The sequence below is a fragment of the Octopus bimaculoides genome, chromosome 20 (genome assembly GCF_046866305.1).
Source record: "Octopus bimaculoides isolate indiv1 chromosome 20, ASM4686630v1, whole genome shotgun sequence".
Taxonomy (NCBI): Eukaryota; Metazoa; Mollusca; class Cephalopoda; order Octopoda; family Octopodidae; genus Octopus; species Octopus bimaculoides.
Window position 1 is genome coordinate 42,178,683 of NC_142947.1, and position 15,649 is coordinate 42,194,331.

Consider the following 15,649-nt stretch of genomic DNA (forward strand, 5'->3'; position numbering starts at 1 on the left):
AGCAAAATATTTTACTGACATCGGCAGAAATTTGTAAAATGAAACAGAAATTCCAGTTTATTTTAGGATTCTAATTTATTTATTTCCTAATGATTGTATTCATTTTACTTGTTTATTTTACCCGAAACTGTTTTAATATTCATTTAGAGAACTACTTTGTACGTTCAATATCTGTACTGACTATAACTGCAAAGCTTTATTTGATGAAGTCTAGCGTTTTTATTGGTTAGTTCAGAACAACATGATGTTACAGATTCGAATTTATTTACATTTAATCTTTATAAAATGTTTCTGTTGATGACAAATTTATGATAATCAAAATGTCATTTGCTTGTGTGTGTGTCTGTGTGTGTCTGTGTGTGTGTGCGTAGTGCCATAAAATTCTCCAAGGTGTCCACAAAGTCTGGGCACTTGGAGTAAATAAAATCATGACATAAACAATTAAATATAAGAAAAATTTTTATGAAATATGTGTTAATCCCCATGTCGGTACATGGGAGTAAATAAAATTTTAAGATAAACAATAAAATGTAAGAAATAATAATTTGTTAAAGCATGTGTTAATCACCATGTACCCAGACATTGTGGACACCCTGTAGAGTTCGTTAGAATGCAGGTATTCCAACATGCAGGACGCCAGGGACAGCCGGGACCTCACTGTATATGAATCGTCTTCGGAATTGATTTGTACCCGAATGACTAATCAGTGGCGAGTGACACTGACGGAAAGAGACATATTGTTCAAGCTACAGACGACTTTCGCATGATTTTATTTCGAGTGGACCATATCTCGAGATGATAACCCTCCCACACATAGCCACCTACCCTCAACGTTGGCACCATTGGGATTGGGGACATACTAGATCTGGTTAGGTTGGATGCAGCGTGCTACCGGGTACATCAGATATAATCAAGACCTGTACACCAGCGCCAGAGCAACAGTGGATTTATATCGGGGATTTCTTTTCCTAGACTAGGACACTAGCTGGGAGCTTAACACCTGGGAACACTAGAGGGTAAGTGGTAGTTCCCCATCCCTCAAAACCCAGGAAATTTCGTAGCATGGTCCCCACACTCGGATGCAGATTATGTACATATATATGCGTGTGTGTGTGTGTGTGTATTTGTGTGTGTGTCTTTGTGTGTGTCTTTTTGTGTGTGTGTGTGTGTTAGTGTGTGCGCGTGTTTGTGTGAGTGTGTGTGTGTGTGTTTGTGTGTGTGTGTTTGTGTGTGTGTGTGTGTGTGTGTGTGCGCGCGTTTGTGTATGTGTGTGTGTGTGCGCGCGCGCGTTTGTGTGTGTGTGTGTTTGTGTGTCTTTGTGTGTGTGTGTTGGTGTGTGTGTGCTTGTGTTTGTGTTTGTGTGTGTGTGTTTGTGTGTGTGTGGGCGTGTGTGTGTGTGTGTGTGTGTGTGGGTGTGTGGGTGTGTGTGTGTGTGTGTGTGTGTATCAGGTCATTCCATAAGATCTATTCGATTTTATCCTTTTTAAAATTGAATGAAAGTAAATAGTGTTTTAGAATGTCTAATGGAATTAAAATTATTTTGATGCATTTGTGTATTAACTAATTAAATATAATTTTACAGAATAATAGAATTAAAAATTCTGTGATTAAAACCCTATCTAACATAGAAGTATCCAAAGAATATTTGAGGCACATAATACTTTATGAGTACAAAGATGGAAAACCTGCAGCCGAAGCGACTCGAAACATGCACTCAGTTTATTGGAAAGAATGCTTAGATGAAAGAATTTCCAGAAGATGGTTTGCAAAGTTCTGAAGTGGAGATTTCAGCCTTGAAGAAGAACATCAAACAGGACGTCCAGTTTCGTTTGATGATAAACCGCTTGAAATATCAATTGAAGAAATCCTGCATTATCAGTTGAATATTTAACGATAACGCTTAGATGAAACCATACAAGTGTTCATCGTCAACTTCAACAACTTGGAAAGGTTCCTAAAGTTGGGAAATGTGTGCCTCATGAATTGTCCGAGAGCAACCGCAAATCCCGAGTTCACATCTGCTCTTCTCTCCATTGTCGCGAACTTATTTCACCCTTTTTGGATAGACTTGTGACTAGTGACGAAAAATGAACAAAAACGGTTTCTTTACAATGGTGTAATGTTTTCATTAATCAAAGTAGTCGTTAGACACGGCCGTAATAAATTGACACGAAGCTTGATTCCCAATCACATGATTTTGGGTTCAGTCTCAATGTGTTGAACCTTAGGCAAATCTCTTCTACTATTGCCTCCAGCCGACCAACGCCTTTTGAGTGAATTTGGTAGAAGGAAACACAAGGCTGGCGCGGTTGAATGAACGTATCTACTGAAAGATCCAAAGTAATGTTCTCACATTTCATCTGTCGAATGGCAGAATGACCAGGAGTTGTTTCTATGTAGCCCAGTGGCTGAATAATTACGTTCTCTATCTGTGCATGCAGTCAGTAGATATCAAATTTAGCTATTAAATATTCTTTTTTCTAATCATTCACCACATATCTACATGTAGAATCTGCCAGTTAGCAGTCAAGATTCTGTCCAAAGTTCATGTTGTTAGCTAAACAAATTCAACAAGTCGAGCAGTAGAATGAGTTTGTATGTGAATCATACCTAATGAATGTAGGTTGTTTATGTTTATTCTGTCTTGGTTTTTACTTTCCTATGTTTTCTTTGTTCATCCGAGACTGCTCTGTAGCATTGACTGCTTTCACGGCTCCTTTGTGCAATCAACGGAAAAACATATCATCTGTCCAACATTCATTGCCCTGCATGAATTAGACGATAGGTCTTTTCTGTCGAGAATTACATAACCAAGAATGTTCTAATAGATAGAACATGGATGCTTCCAGCCTTTTATTTATACTTTCAGTTGAACCAAGTATTAGTTATCATTCCTGATACAGCTTTAACAGCAGCAGCCCATTTTCCCTGCACTGACAAGTGTTGGTGCATAAATACTAACCATGGACGTAAATTGTTTCAACTTGCAATTGTAGTTTCAATATAAGTCCAAAGAAACTATGAGGAAGCTCCGCCACATGCTGCACCAATTGCGTTTAAAAGAGAAATATACATTAACATAAGATATTTGCATCCCATTTAAGAATATAGTTTATTCAAAACCTTTTATCTGGACGTTATCAGGAAGCCGTGTTTCTGTGAGTACAATTATGTCGAGGATGCATCGAAATAGTTACTTCTTTATAAAAGCAATATGGCTGTCAAGTTTTGTGGAAACGGGTGTGTCTGAACATGTGCGTACATTCCAGCAAGGAAACTTAAGATTTGATTCCTTCAGAAATGCCATTTACTAATGTTATGTCGTGGGTATATACGTTTAGTGTAGAATGGGATTAAACAAATAAATAGACGGTTGTAGTTATCTAAAATATCCTTTTGCTGAAATATGGATTAAAACAGAACGCACTCTGTGCTACTCGAACGTAGGTACAATACTCAGCATTCACTTTTCAATAAACGACTGTTAAACCAACACACGTCGAACTAACATGGTAAACTAATACGATCGAACTAACACCGTCAACTACCGCTGACTGATCCCTCAGTTCCTGTTCATTGCATTCGGTTAGTCCACCTTCAGTCACGTGATGTGGGATCAGCATTCTCCTATAACACTTCCCCTTCTCTAGAATTAAACTCCGCTCGTAGTTTAATATTTCTTGCATTTACGGTCTATTTTAATTACTTTTGTCCGTTTACTTTTTCTCGAACTTAAACGTGTAATTACCACGAATGGTTTAGGTGTTGGTACATCAAACGTACCATAAAAGTCTTCCATCGGAATTTCGTTTGTTGTGACTGTTTCCTCAGTAAACCTCATTTTTTAAGTCGGTTCATAAGTCTTTTATGTTCATATTGGGAAATAACACTTTACTAATATGTTTAGCAATCACTCCGTCTTCCCACATTTCCTTGCATTGAAACATTTTGTATTATATTTGTTAGTATGTTGTCAACTTATTGTGACAGTCCCATGAAAGGGAAGAATGCTACTGTTATTTAGTCCTAGGTAATACTATCACTTCATCGTGCTGCTACTACATAAATCTCTCTGAGAGATTTAGAAATTAATCATTTCTATTCTCAAAAATCAGTGAACGTATTTCACTTGAAATATATATGTCTTCAAAGGCGGATGGGCATCGACAGCTAGCAGGCCATGCTAGCTGGGCAGAAGTGCTTATCTCCACTTTGAAAACACAAGGACACAGAAAATGTGTCAAGTCCAACAGGAAACAGTGGTTTTCTTCCCTTTCGTGCGATTGCTACATTAAGTTGACAACATACTATCACTTTATCGTGTTGCTACTGCATAAATCACTCTGAGATATTCAGAAATATATTAATTTTTCGTATTTGATACTCGCTGGTGATTTAACTTCTGATTGTAGTGCATCAGTATTTAGGTAATAGTACAATGTTTGAGGGTAACGTGTACCGATTTTGAAATATGTCAATTAATCTTGTGGTGGGGTCACGAGGTTGTATAAATACAGATTAAAAAATAGGTCGTGACAGGATTACTACTTACATTCCTGTCGAAAATGATGGAATCATCATATACATCTATGATATTACTTCAAGTGGGGTTTGTTAATATTTAAGAGAGAACACAAAATACAGTTAAACGAAATATTGTTTCATTTCCACATTTTAGATTTATGAACTGTTCCTTATACAACGTTTTCTAGAATTATTCGCTCATCTTTGCATTGTTCTATTAGCATAATTCTCATATTCTCTGTTAACTAGCAGGGAAGAGTATTTTAACGATTTATATGACTAGGATAAAATATTATCAAACAGAATTTAAAATGTCTATATTGTTTTATGATATATTATGTCTTGTAATTGGTCAACATAAGTTTTCATAGAGAAGTAAATTCAACTATATTCCGTTCAATATTTACTGCACACAACGCAGCTTAATTCTCGACCATTGACATACGGTGGACATGGCAATGAACCACAAATTCCCTCCACGAAATATAATAAAGCTCCATTTTCGTTTCTGTAACCTGCTGGATCAGCTTCTGGTGCATGGTCCACACACACATATTCAATTCTGCCCTTATGTCCATGATGCCCGGTCATCAAATATCCTGAATATTCAGTTGACCAACCAGGGTAACACTGTGTCCTGGCTGGTAACATCATAACAACAGCAGGTTGTCGTGTCAAACAGACAGCACACGGAACGTTGTGTTCATCAATTGATTCAGCGTTAGCAAAAGGAAAAAATTTTTGCCTAGTGCTATGATTTATTTTATATTCACTTCCATATATGAGACCATATCTTTCAACTGCTGTAGTATAATTGGCCCAAATGGGGTCGTTAGGTAAACATAAGAGATTACTTCCGCCACCTGTTTGGTTATATATTGATCCACCAACAACACCTAGAATTGGTAAGAATATATCAAGTCAATAAAATATAAAGTTAAGTCATGTGTGAAATGAATGAAAGATGGATTAAAAGAAATCCTTGGAAAGGAGCTTTCAATTTTAAGTTTGCTATTATAAAAGACACAGATACGTGTTTGTGCGTTATTGGGTCTAAGTGTGTATGTATGTGTGTGTGTGTTTGTGTCTATGTGTGTGCGTGTGTGGGAGGGTATGTTTGAACATTGACTGTCTTTACGTGTGTGCGTTTTGTGTGTATGTTGTTTATATATATATATATATATATATATATATATGTTGTAGGTGTACGCTTAGGTATTTGTGCTGGTAATATGTAATAACATATCTAGATACAAGGCTGCAGATGGTTGTGTGCTGATATCGAAAGATTGTGAAGGGAAGGCCGTTACGTCACGCATTTTCTCTAAAATGAAAAACACGATTTCGTTCAATTCATATGTTGTGAGATTGATTGGGGAAGAGGTGGAAAATATTGGATTCTGACTGGAAAGTTCAGAATTGCCTTACCATGGTGCACTAGCGTCATGACGTGCTGATTTAGTGCGTAGCTAATGGATACAGTCCTTAGGTAACTATATTCTGTGTTTGGCTTGAAGTGTACTTCCGATGATACCCTGTTCGTGTCATCAATCTTCACAAGATTCATACTTCGTCTATGACCAAATGAATTCAACGGAGTAAGTAGTCTTGTGTAATCTCAAGAGAATCTATAAGCGTCACTTAAAACGTGATATACTATAATAGGATAAACGTTTGTGTAGATGAGAAGGAGGGAGGGAGAGGGAGAGATTAAGAGAAAGAAAAAGGAAGAAAGAAAGAAATAGAGAGAGAGATTAGAAACAGAATATACTAACCATCATATACCAGAGTTGAATTACGTGGACAGGTTGTTCTACCCCACCGGGTATAGAGGGATCCAGGACCGGGTCCTACGAAATTTAAAGGGAAACAATGTTGTTTAAAAGAAATAATTGGTGAACCATGTAGGAAAGAATTTCTTGGCTACACATTAATGAATTGGGGAGACAATGATTGGACGATAGGAAGGAAGGAAAGAAGGAAAGAAGGAAGGAAGGAAGGAAGGAAGGAAGGCAGGAAGGAAGGAAAGAAAGAAAGAAAGAAAGAAAGAAATAAAGAAAGAAAGAAGGAAGGAAGGAAAGAAGGAAAGAAGGAAAGAGAGAAGAAAAGAAAGAGAGAAAGAAAGACAGAAAGAAAGAAAGAAGTAAGAAAGAAAGTAAGAAAAAGAAAGAATGAAAGAATGAATGAATTAAATAAAGAAAGAAAGAAAGAAAGAAAGAAAGAAAGAAAGAAAGAAAGAAAGAAAGAAAAAAAAAAAAAAAGAAAGAAAGAAAGAAAGAAAGAAAGGGTTTGAAACTTCTTTGTACTTTGAACGTAAATCTGATTCCGGGAAAGAATCACCGACGCCTCTGGGTGAATGAATACTTTTAGTGACTCGTCAAGATTTGCATGATTCATCACTAATTCACTTCTCGGCCGAATTGAATGAGGTTTTCTTAGCAACGATGATCCAGTCTTTAACTAAATTTTATGGTAAAGTAATTCAAGGTTGGTGAATTAAATAAAGGACTAGAACAAAATAGGAGGGTAAGGCGAAAATTTGACTTTGAATCAACTTATATTGGTTAGTTTTAAAGGAATGTATATAATTAGGTTAATAAGAAAGTGCTCATTGCGACGAAATTATGGTGAAGATTATTAGCTAAGAAAATGTTGTATGAATTAAAGTGACTAAAAAAATATAGTAAGTAATCCCAAAAGCTGATTTTTCATCAAACCATCTCAGCTATTGTTAAAGAAAACAGTACAGTAGCTATGTTCAATGGAAGTTCTATATGGGATGAAATTTATGACCAAAAACTCGCCTAAAAAATGTGCTACAAAAGTGGTGTGTCTTTAAGTGATCACGGAAAACCAATCATTGTAACAAATTGATATATTTTTGTCATTCTAAGATATTGATCACTAAGCTTTATACTAGTTATCGCTTAAATATATCCTCTGTAGCCGCTGCAAGGCACTTCTTTCTCCGTATCGTTGGTAAAAGAACTCCAAGAAACGAATCTTATGGTGGGAGCTTTCTCAAAAAATATTAGCTACAAAATCAGTTATGTGGCTTTAAGTGACGAAAGGGTAAAGCTGATAATTTTAAAAAAATCAAAATACTTGTTTCTTTTTCAGAGAAGAAATGTATTATTTAAAGTGAAATGAAATCGTTGAATGAGACAAATATGTTGGGGAAAGACCTGTCTAAAATTATTAAACAGTTATGAAATTTATTTTTGCGATTTCATATTTTTATTATTTGTTTTTATGAATCTACATATTAAAAACATATTAAAATACAAATTTCGCTCATTACAACTAATTGTTAATGAGTTAATTAGAATATAACAATATTTCAAAATAAAAATTGTTTCTAAATATGTTTATTTATAACAGATATGCCGCTATTAATTGATTTTTAATTTTAGGTGCAAAGAGAATTTTAACATTTGTAAAATATCTGTATTTAAAAGAGATTTAGAATAGTATCATTTTTAAAATACCAAGGTGAATATAATTAATTATAACGAAAGAAGTGTTGCCGTTAAAAATACGAATTAGAATGAGAAATGCAGGCACAAAATTTCTAGAATATTCTTAACTATTAGACCTTCAAAAGTACAGAATATGCAATAATAATTAGGCCACAAATAGTACGGAACACGAAGGTAGAAAACATTAACTATTGGTGTTGAAGTTAAAATTTAGTGACTGAAATACTACGACTGAAATTATTCGAAATGCAAGGGATTTCTGGAGCAACGTTATTCGACTGCGATGGTTAGTGAGAGATCAGCAAATGTCTCCAGGTCGAACATCGGCTTCTCTGCATTGAGAGGTGACAGCTGCTGTACTACGGACATGCGATATTAATCTCACAGAAAAGAAACAGAAGTCTAATTCTTCAAGCTGGATCAGCCGGCAAGGGATCTAGGGGTATACCAGAAAAGAGATGAGCAGATTGTACTCACAGTCTAGTGTTTGGTTACGCTTGTCAACCTAACCGGTAATCTTAATAACAATTACTTCCCTCTGAATGGGCTCTCTAAAACTGGTGCATGATTTATCTACAACCACCAGACTCGCAGAATTAGGGAGCAACAACAATATGTGGATGGCTTATTGGTTCTGTTTCTTACAAAGGGTGCAACCTAGAATTTCTTATTGTTTACACTAACATTAGATCTCAACTGATAATATTTCTTACAACCTATTTTTCCAGATTATATTCTTACATGTACACAAAATTGCTTTCATTTATTGACGTGGTCCCGCATATAAACCCTTATAAACATAGCTAATATCATAGCATAAGAGGGTTACTTTTTATTAACGAAATTATGGTAAAGTACAAGACAATTTCAAATGAATTTAGGGAAGTAACTAAAAGTTGTGTATTTTGTTGAGCAGATAGGGTAAGTACTGAAAAACGATTGGAACCCGGAAAATATTTGAAGCCAGTAGGTGAGGAGACGCGTTTATATGATTTTAGCTCAAAGAGATTGAAACAGAATATTTAATCAGGTCCCCGAACATTTCTTTGACGTTTTGATCTTGCACGATATAAAATTAGTTCTTACTTGGCGTGTGAACAGCTTTATCATCGAGAGATTTCTTGGAAAGGAAACGGTTCTGTGAAAAAATAGAAATAACATCACGGAAATAGATTTTCAGATAATTCATCAATGATTACAATTTGAAGCTAAACAATACAATAATGGCACTTTTGGACAGCTTCTTTGGGAGATTTGTGTGACAACTTCATTGTTAATTCCACCAAATTTACATTGTTGTGTTACAGCTTGGTGGTTTACTGCTTTCTTACCGCTTCTGTGCATCGGAACTCCTTTATTTCATGTTTTTCTTTGGCAAAAGAATATCCATCACAATAAGAGCTAATTAAGTGTAACGAATGAAAGCACTCACGGAGAATGTAGCAAATGCATTTGGAAAAACTAAACTTCCAGTTTGTAAATCTACAAACAAGTGGGTAGATATCCCAGAATCAATGCATTTCGCGTTCTACGTAAACTACATTTAAAAATATATTTACCTCGCTGTGCGCGTTTATTCAGCCGAAGGCCCCGCGAATTCCAAATGAACAATGGCGAACAAACATAAATTGAAAATTCTGAACGTATTTACACCATTCTCCGTGCGAGTTTACACATACTGAGAGATACATGGTTTGGGAATTTTATTCTTCTTTCAAGCAATTAGGTACTTATTGTACCCTGACTTTACATATATATTCTCCATGTTTCCATTAACTTCGCTGACCATTTTATCATTATTTTTTAATGATAATGATAACTTATTTGAAATTTGAATTTATACTTGCTCGCTAATGTACGTTCGGATGTGGTGGTGCCTTCAACTGAACAAATAAACGTGGAAAGTTAAATACAATTCTCAAAATACTTTTTGTAGATGAGCTTTATGTGCCAATACGACACAGAAAGCGAAATCAATCACTACTGGTATATCTACACTACTGCTTGTAGATTTAAGAAATGGAAGAACCATTTTTTCCAAATGTATTTGCTATATTCTTCATGTATGTTGACGTATAGTGAGAGATTTATTTTTCTTTCAAGGAAAAGGATACTTATTTTTATACTTCTTTTGTTACTAGCCCACTTTATTTTTTAGTTACTAGCCCAATTCTTTTAATTACTAACCCAATTCTTTTAGTTACTATCCCAATTCTTTTAGTTACTATCTCAATTCTTTTAGTTACTAACCCTTTTATATTTTAAGTTTTACATATTAGTTTAATTTGTTTTCGTTTTCCGTTTTTCGTTTCCCGCTTTTTCATTTCTACGTGTAATAAATGCTGCCTTCACAGCTCCTCGCGTTACTTCTATTATACAATTTTTACTTCGTTATATGTGATTTCCAACTATACAAGGTGTCTGAGTATTTCTCAACGTATGAAATTATTAGTAGTTTCAATTAACGAAGTGAAAATTCACGTAATGTCTGCGCTTTTGTTCATTACAGTGTCATTTCTTCAAAGGTCAGTCTTTACATTGTACGTCTTGCAGACATTTTGATTATATTCAGAGGAAAGAAAAAGTAAATAAAATTATAATAAGGCGATGAATAATTAGTATAGGGAGCACACACAACGTTTTATCGTACTATGACCAAGACATTTTACACTGAGAAATATCGGTATATATATATATATATATATATATATATATATATATATATATATATATATATATATATATATAGGAAGGAATTTCAACCATGTTTCGTGGTCTGCTACCACAACAGTTCCTTTATAGGATCCAGTTAGCTCAAGACATCATCAGGAGGAACCACGTCCGCTTTCGGCCCCTACTCCTCTACCGTTTTGACGTGGCGAGGCCACCCCCTTTCGGAGGTGTCTTCAGCCCTGGTGTTGGCCTCTTCGATGCAGCATCAACGAGTGTCAGCGTCCGACTGTTTGTCACGTCAAATTCCCCTTTTTATACCTGCTGCTAGGCTCCAGCAGGCTGCACCAGCAAGTTGTCACGTGACACTGTCTAAATTTCCCGCTGCTAGGGTCCAGTCGGCAGCCCCAGCAAGTTGTCACATGACACTGTCTAAACTTTAACTGACAATGGAGGGCGCGAAGCCACTTCAGTGTCAGCCTGTCTCACCTACGCATGTTATGACTTTGAAGCCATATTTGGTCTTCCCGCTTCAGCCATGTATAGAAGCTGGCTTTTTCGACCGCCTCTTGTATCCTCCTTATCAGTTTTCTCAGTTCGAGCTTGAAAACGCAAATCTTCTCTTGAATAGCGCTGTCATTTTCCTTTCAATGAAGCCTCTATCCTCCACTGCCAGATAGTAGTACTCGACAGTCCATCCCTGTTCTCTGCACTCTTCGATTAGTTTCTCGTATCTCTTCTCCTTCCGTTTCTCTGCATTGTCGATGTTTTCTTCCCATGGTACTGTCAGTTCTAGCAAGATTCCTATTCTCCTTTCTGTGTTCCATATGACTAAGTCTGGTCTTTTTGTTGTTATTATAAGTGGAAAATTTGCTAGACTTCCCAAATCCGTGGCCAGCTCCCAGTATCCCTTCCATCTTTCGTCTATCTCGTATATTTTATTTGGAGGCCTGATCTTATGTCCTTTTCCCTCCTTCTGGAAGTATATTTTCCTGCGTTTTTCCACTTTGGGGTACTCTCCCCTACGGAACCCCACAATCTTCTCCTTGAGTGCTGCGCTTATGACAGCGAGGACTTGATTATGGCTCCATGTATACCTTTCTAGTGATAGTCTGCAGCTTGACAGAACATGTCTCAACGTCGCTTTCTCTCCGCATCCACATTCATCGGTTGTTTTTATGTTCCATCGGACTAAGTTCGCCGGTGAGGGTAGAATGTTGAAGGTAGACTTGATCAGGAAGGCTGTTCTTGCTTGTTCCCAAGCCCAAAGTTCTTTCCATGAGATTCTGCGACTGACCACGTTTTCCTCCCATCTCAGGCACAGCCCCTGTTGACTACATTGCACCAAATGTACATTCCGCCTTTCTTCTTATATATACATACATACATACATATGTATATATATATATATATATATATATATATATATATATATATATATATACATACATATATATATATATATATATATATATATATATATATATATATATATATATATATATATATATATATATATATATATATATATATATATACATATATATATATATATATATATATATATATATATATATATATATATATATATATATATATATATATATATATATATATATATATATATATATATATGTATATGTATATGTATGTATTAGTTTAACGCTCCGGAAAACTGGAAGCGTCAATTACGTTTCGACCGTATGCTCTTCGACAGAAAAGATTAAGAGGAAAAAAAGGAGAGGAAAAAAACTGTGCAACTTCCGGCGCGCCAACAAGGCGATATATACGCGTTTGTGTGTATGTATGTGTGCATCCTCTGGTGTGTGAATGCGCGTTTGTTCGTGTATATATGTCTGCCATTTAGGGAGACATGCATATATTTATATATGCTAAAATATTTAATCGTGATTTACTGCTTCAGGTTGTACCTTCGACGAAAGAACAAGGTGGGGCGTTGTGTTCCTGAGCAAAACCATTTACATTGCACTGCAATTATATCGACAGCAGTCCGTATGGCACGTTTCTGCACCAGTTCATTGCTTTGACGGAGTGAGTTTATGTAAAACCAATGATTTGAACTCTGGAAACGAATCATCCGTGTAATTCTACGGCAATAAAATGCGAAAACGTTACCCGACGGAAAAGTCTATGGTGCATGTATATAGTTGTGTATGACTCTATGTGTGTACGCGTGTGTAATCGTGTGTGCATGCTTGTGTCATTGTGTGTGTGTGTACATCTCTCTCTCTCCCTCCCTCTCTCTCCCTCCCTCTCTCTCCCTCCCTCTCTCTCTCTCTCTCTCTCTCTATATATATATATATATATATATATATATATATATATACATATCCAGATATAAATACACACACACACATATATATGTGTGTGTATATATATATATATATATACATATATATATATATATATACGCAGACTCAAATATATACATAAATCGATACATCCATGCATGTTCATGTATGTATGCACACGAGAGAAGCCGACGCACACATACGTATGTATAAAGCTTCTTTATGTAAACTATTTCGGCAAGAAATGTCAAACTATATCTTACAACCTGGAACAGGATTCATTGTTGACATGAAAACTAACTTAAACTTTTGTAATTGTATGGCTTTGCTACGAATAGTAATTGACAAATTCATTGCTTTCCTTTTTTCAATACTGTCTATCGCAGAACCTTTCTGGGGCTTTTATAATTGTCGTCTACAATACTGAATATTTCATGATAATGATCAAATTCCGCTTAGTTGCGCCTTGTCTTTATCCTTTCGGGGTCCATAAATTCAGAAGTTATTCATCACTGGTGTCTAAGGAATCGAACTAGAAGCTCCTGAAATTTATGACCATTTGCCAAAATTTGGAAGCAAGATATATAACGTCCAGGCAACTATCTATCCAACTATCTATCTATCTATCTATCTATCTATCTATCTATCTATCTATCTATCTATGAAACCGTCAGTCTGTCTGTCTGCCTATCTACCCATACACATAAATATCTATTTAGCAATTGATGGATAGTTCTGTCTATTTGTTTAACCACATTAAAAAGCACCTATCCATCAATGTGTGCGTACATATATATTTACATATACGAACCATATATATATATATATATATATATATATATATATAACACGACTACATTACCTCTACCGGTCCGGCTCTCTTTAATATTATACCAGAATACATTAAAGGGGAAACAGATCATATTAAAAAATGTCAATAGTTCTCAGGACAAATTTCCCGCAAATAATCACCGAACCAACCCCCTACACCCGGATATAACTCCAACAATAAAACCTTTACTAGCGCGGGCCATAGGGATTCACATATGTCTGAGGCGTGAATCACGATCTAAAAGGCTCCGCAAGTGGTGCTACTCAGTTGGACATGGGTCTATACTGGCGAAAACATCTAAGTTATATATATATATATATATCTATAAATATATATATATATATATATATATATATATATATATAAATTCAGAAGAGTGGTACAACAAGGCACCGATAATATATATATATCAATAGATAGAAAGATAGATAGATTTCAAATTTACAGAAATCAAAGTAAAAGGACCGGTGTACAAACCACAAGCAGGAATATAAGTTCAAAGCCCGGGTAGAATGGAAAAGTCTTTTATCTTTCGACCGCACGCTCTTCGACGGAAAGGATGAAGAGGATAAAAACGGAGACAGACTAAAAAACCCGGAGAGAGAAAAGAATGTGTAGAGATCATGTGTGTGTGTGTGTGTGTTTGTGTGTATGTGTGTATGCATGAATATATATATATATAAATACGTGTATACATATATATACATCTACACATACATATATCTAAGTATACACAAATATATATACGTGTGTACGTATGTATGTGTTCATGCATGTATGAATGTATGTATGTTTGTATGTATATATGTACGTATAAATTTCTCGCATTTCAAAATACAGAAACTCCCAGCGTCCCTTACTTACTGCGGGTGATTTCTCTTCCATCTTTCTGGTCCTTGCATCTAAATGAAGAATCGTGATGGTCAACACGAGAAACAGTCCAAAAGTTATAAAAGAAGAAATGGAAAATCGCTGCGAAATGATTCTCCCCACTTTTGCGATATCCATTGTGGTGACGGTCGTCCGTGCTGCCTCTTATTTCGTTTTGGTTTTATGATAAATCTGAAGCTGATGTAAGCTGGAGATTATAATTGTGAGCTTCTCGCTTTTGGATCGTAACTGAAGATTGTTAACGTGTGATTCTCGCTTTTTGATTTTGTTCACTCTCCACAACCCAACTCTGCCGAAAATCTAATCGTAAATTCAGGAACCAATGAGATTGATATAACACTAATTGTGGGTGTCTCCCTTTAAATGACACCTTTTGTGATTGGATGGAGATGATCTACGATTGACACACGCAATACTCAGCAAAATATTTTACTGACATCGGCAGAAATTTGTAAAATGAAACAGAAATTCCAGTTTATTTTAGGATTCTAATTTATTTATTTCCTAATGATTGTATTCATTTTACTTGTTTATTTTACCCGAAACTGTTTTAATATTCATTTAGAGAACTACTTTGTACGTTCAATATCTGTACTGACTATAACTGCAAAGCTTTATTTGATGAAGTCTAGCGTTTTTATTGGTTAGTTCAGAACAACATGATGTTACAGATTCGAATTTATTTACATTTAATCTTTATAAAATGTTTCTGTTGATGACAAATTTATGATAATCAAAATGTCATTTGCTTGTGTGTGTGTCTGTGTGTGTCTGTGTGTGTGTGCGTAGTGCCATAAAATTCTCCAAGGTGTCCACAAAGTCTGGGCACTTGGAGTAAATAAAATCATGACATAAACAATTAAATATAAGAAAAATTTGTATGAAATATGTGTTAATCCCCATGTCGGTACATGGAGTAAATAAAATTTTAAGATAAACAA

General features: G+C 35.4%; 1 protein-coding gene across 1 annotated transcript; it reads right to left on the reverse strand.

The window, feature by feature from the left end:
* Positions 1-4,639: 4,639 nt before the first annotated feature.
* On the reverse strand, positions 4,640-14,970 carry LOC149131712 (short-chain collagen C4-like). The gene is made up of 4 exons (XM_089338449.1): positions 14,682-14,970; positions 9,090-9,141; positions 6,300-6,374; positions 4,640-5,420 (listed from the first exon to the last, which is right to left on the reverse strand). Exons 1-4 carry the CDS (start codon positions 14,823-14,825, stop codon positions 4,921-4,923), a joined length of 771 nt encoding a protein of 256 aa, XP_089194575.1. The 5' UTR covers positions 14,826-14,970; the 3' UTR covers positions 4,640-4,920.
* Positions 14,971-15,649: the final 679 nt, after the last annotated feature.

Excerpts from the sequence above, each read along its gene's own strand:
- LOC149131712 (XM_089338449.1), bottom strand. The coding sequence starts at position 14,825 with ATGGATATCGCAAAAGTGGGGAGAATCATTTCGCAGCGATTTTCCATT. Across the intron at positions 6,375-9,089 it reads TAAAGCTGTTCACACGCCAA|GACCCGGTCCTGGATCCCTC; the intron begins GTAAGAACTAAT and ends TAAATTTCGTAG. Across the intron at positions 5,421-6,299 it reads TTCAACTCTGGTATATGATG|GTGTTGTTGGTGGATCAATA; the intron begins GTTAGTATATTC and ends TACCAATTCTAG.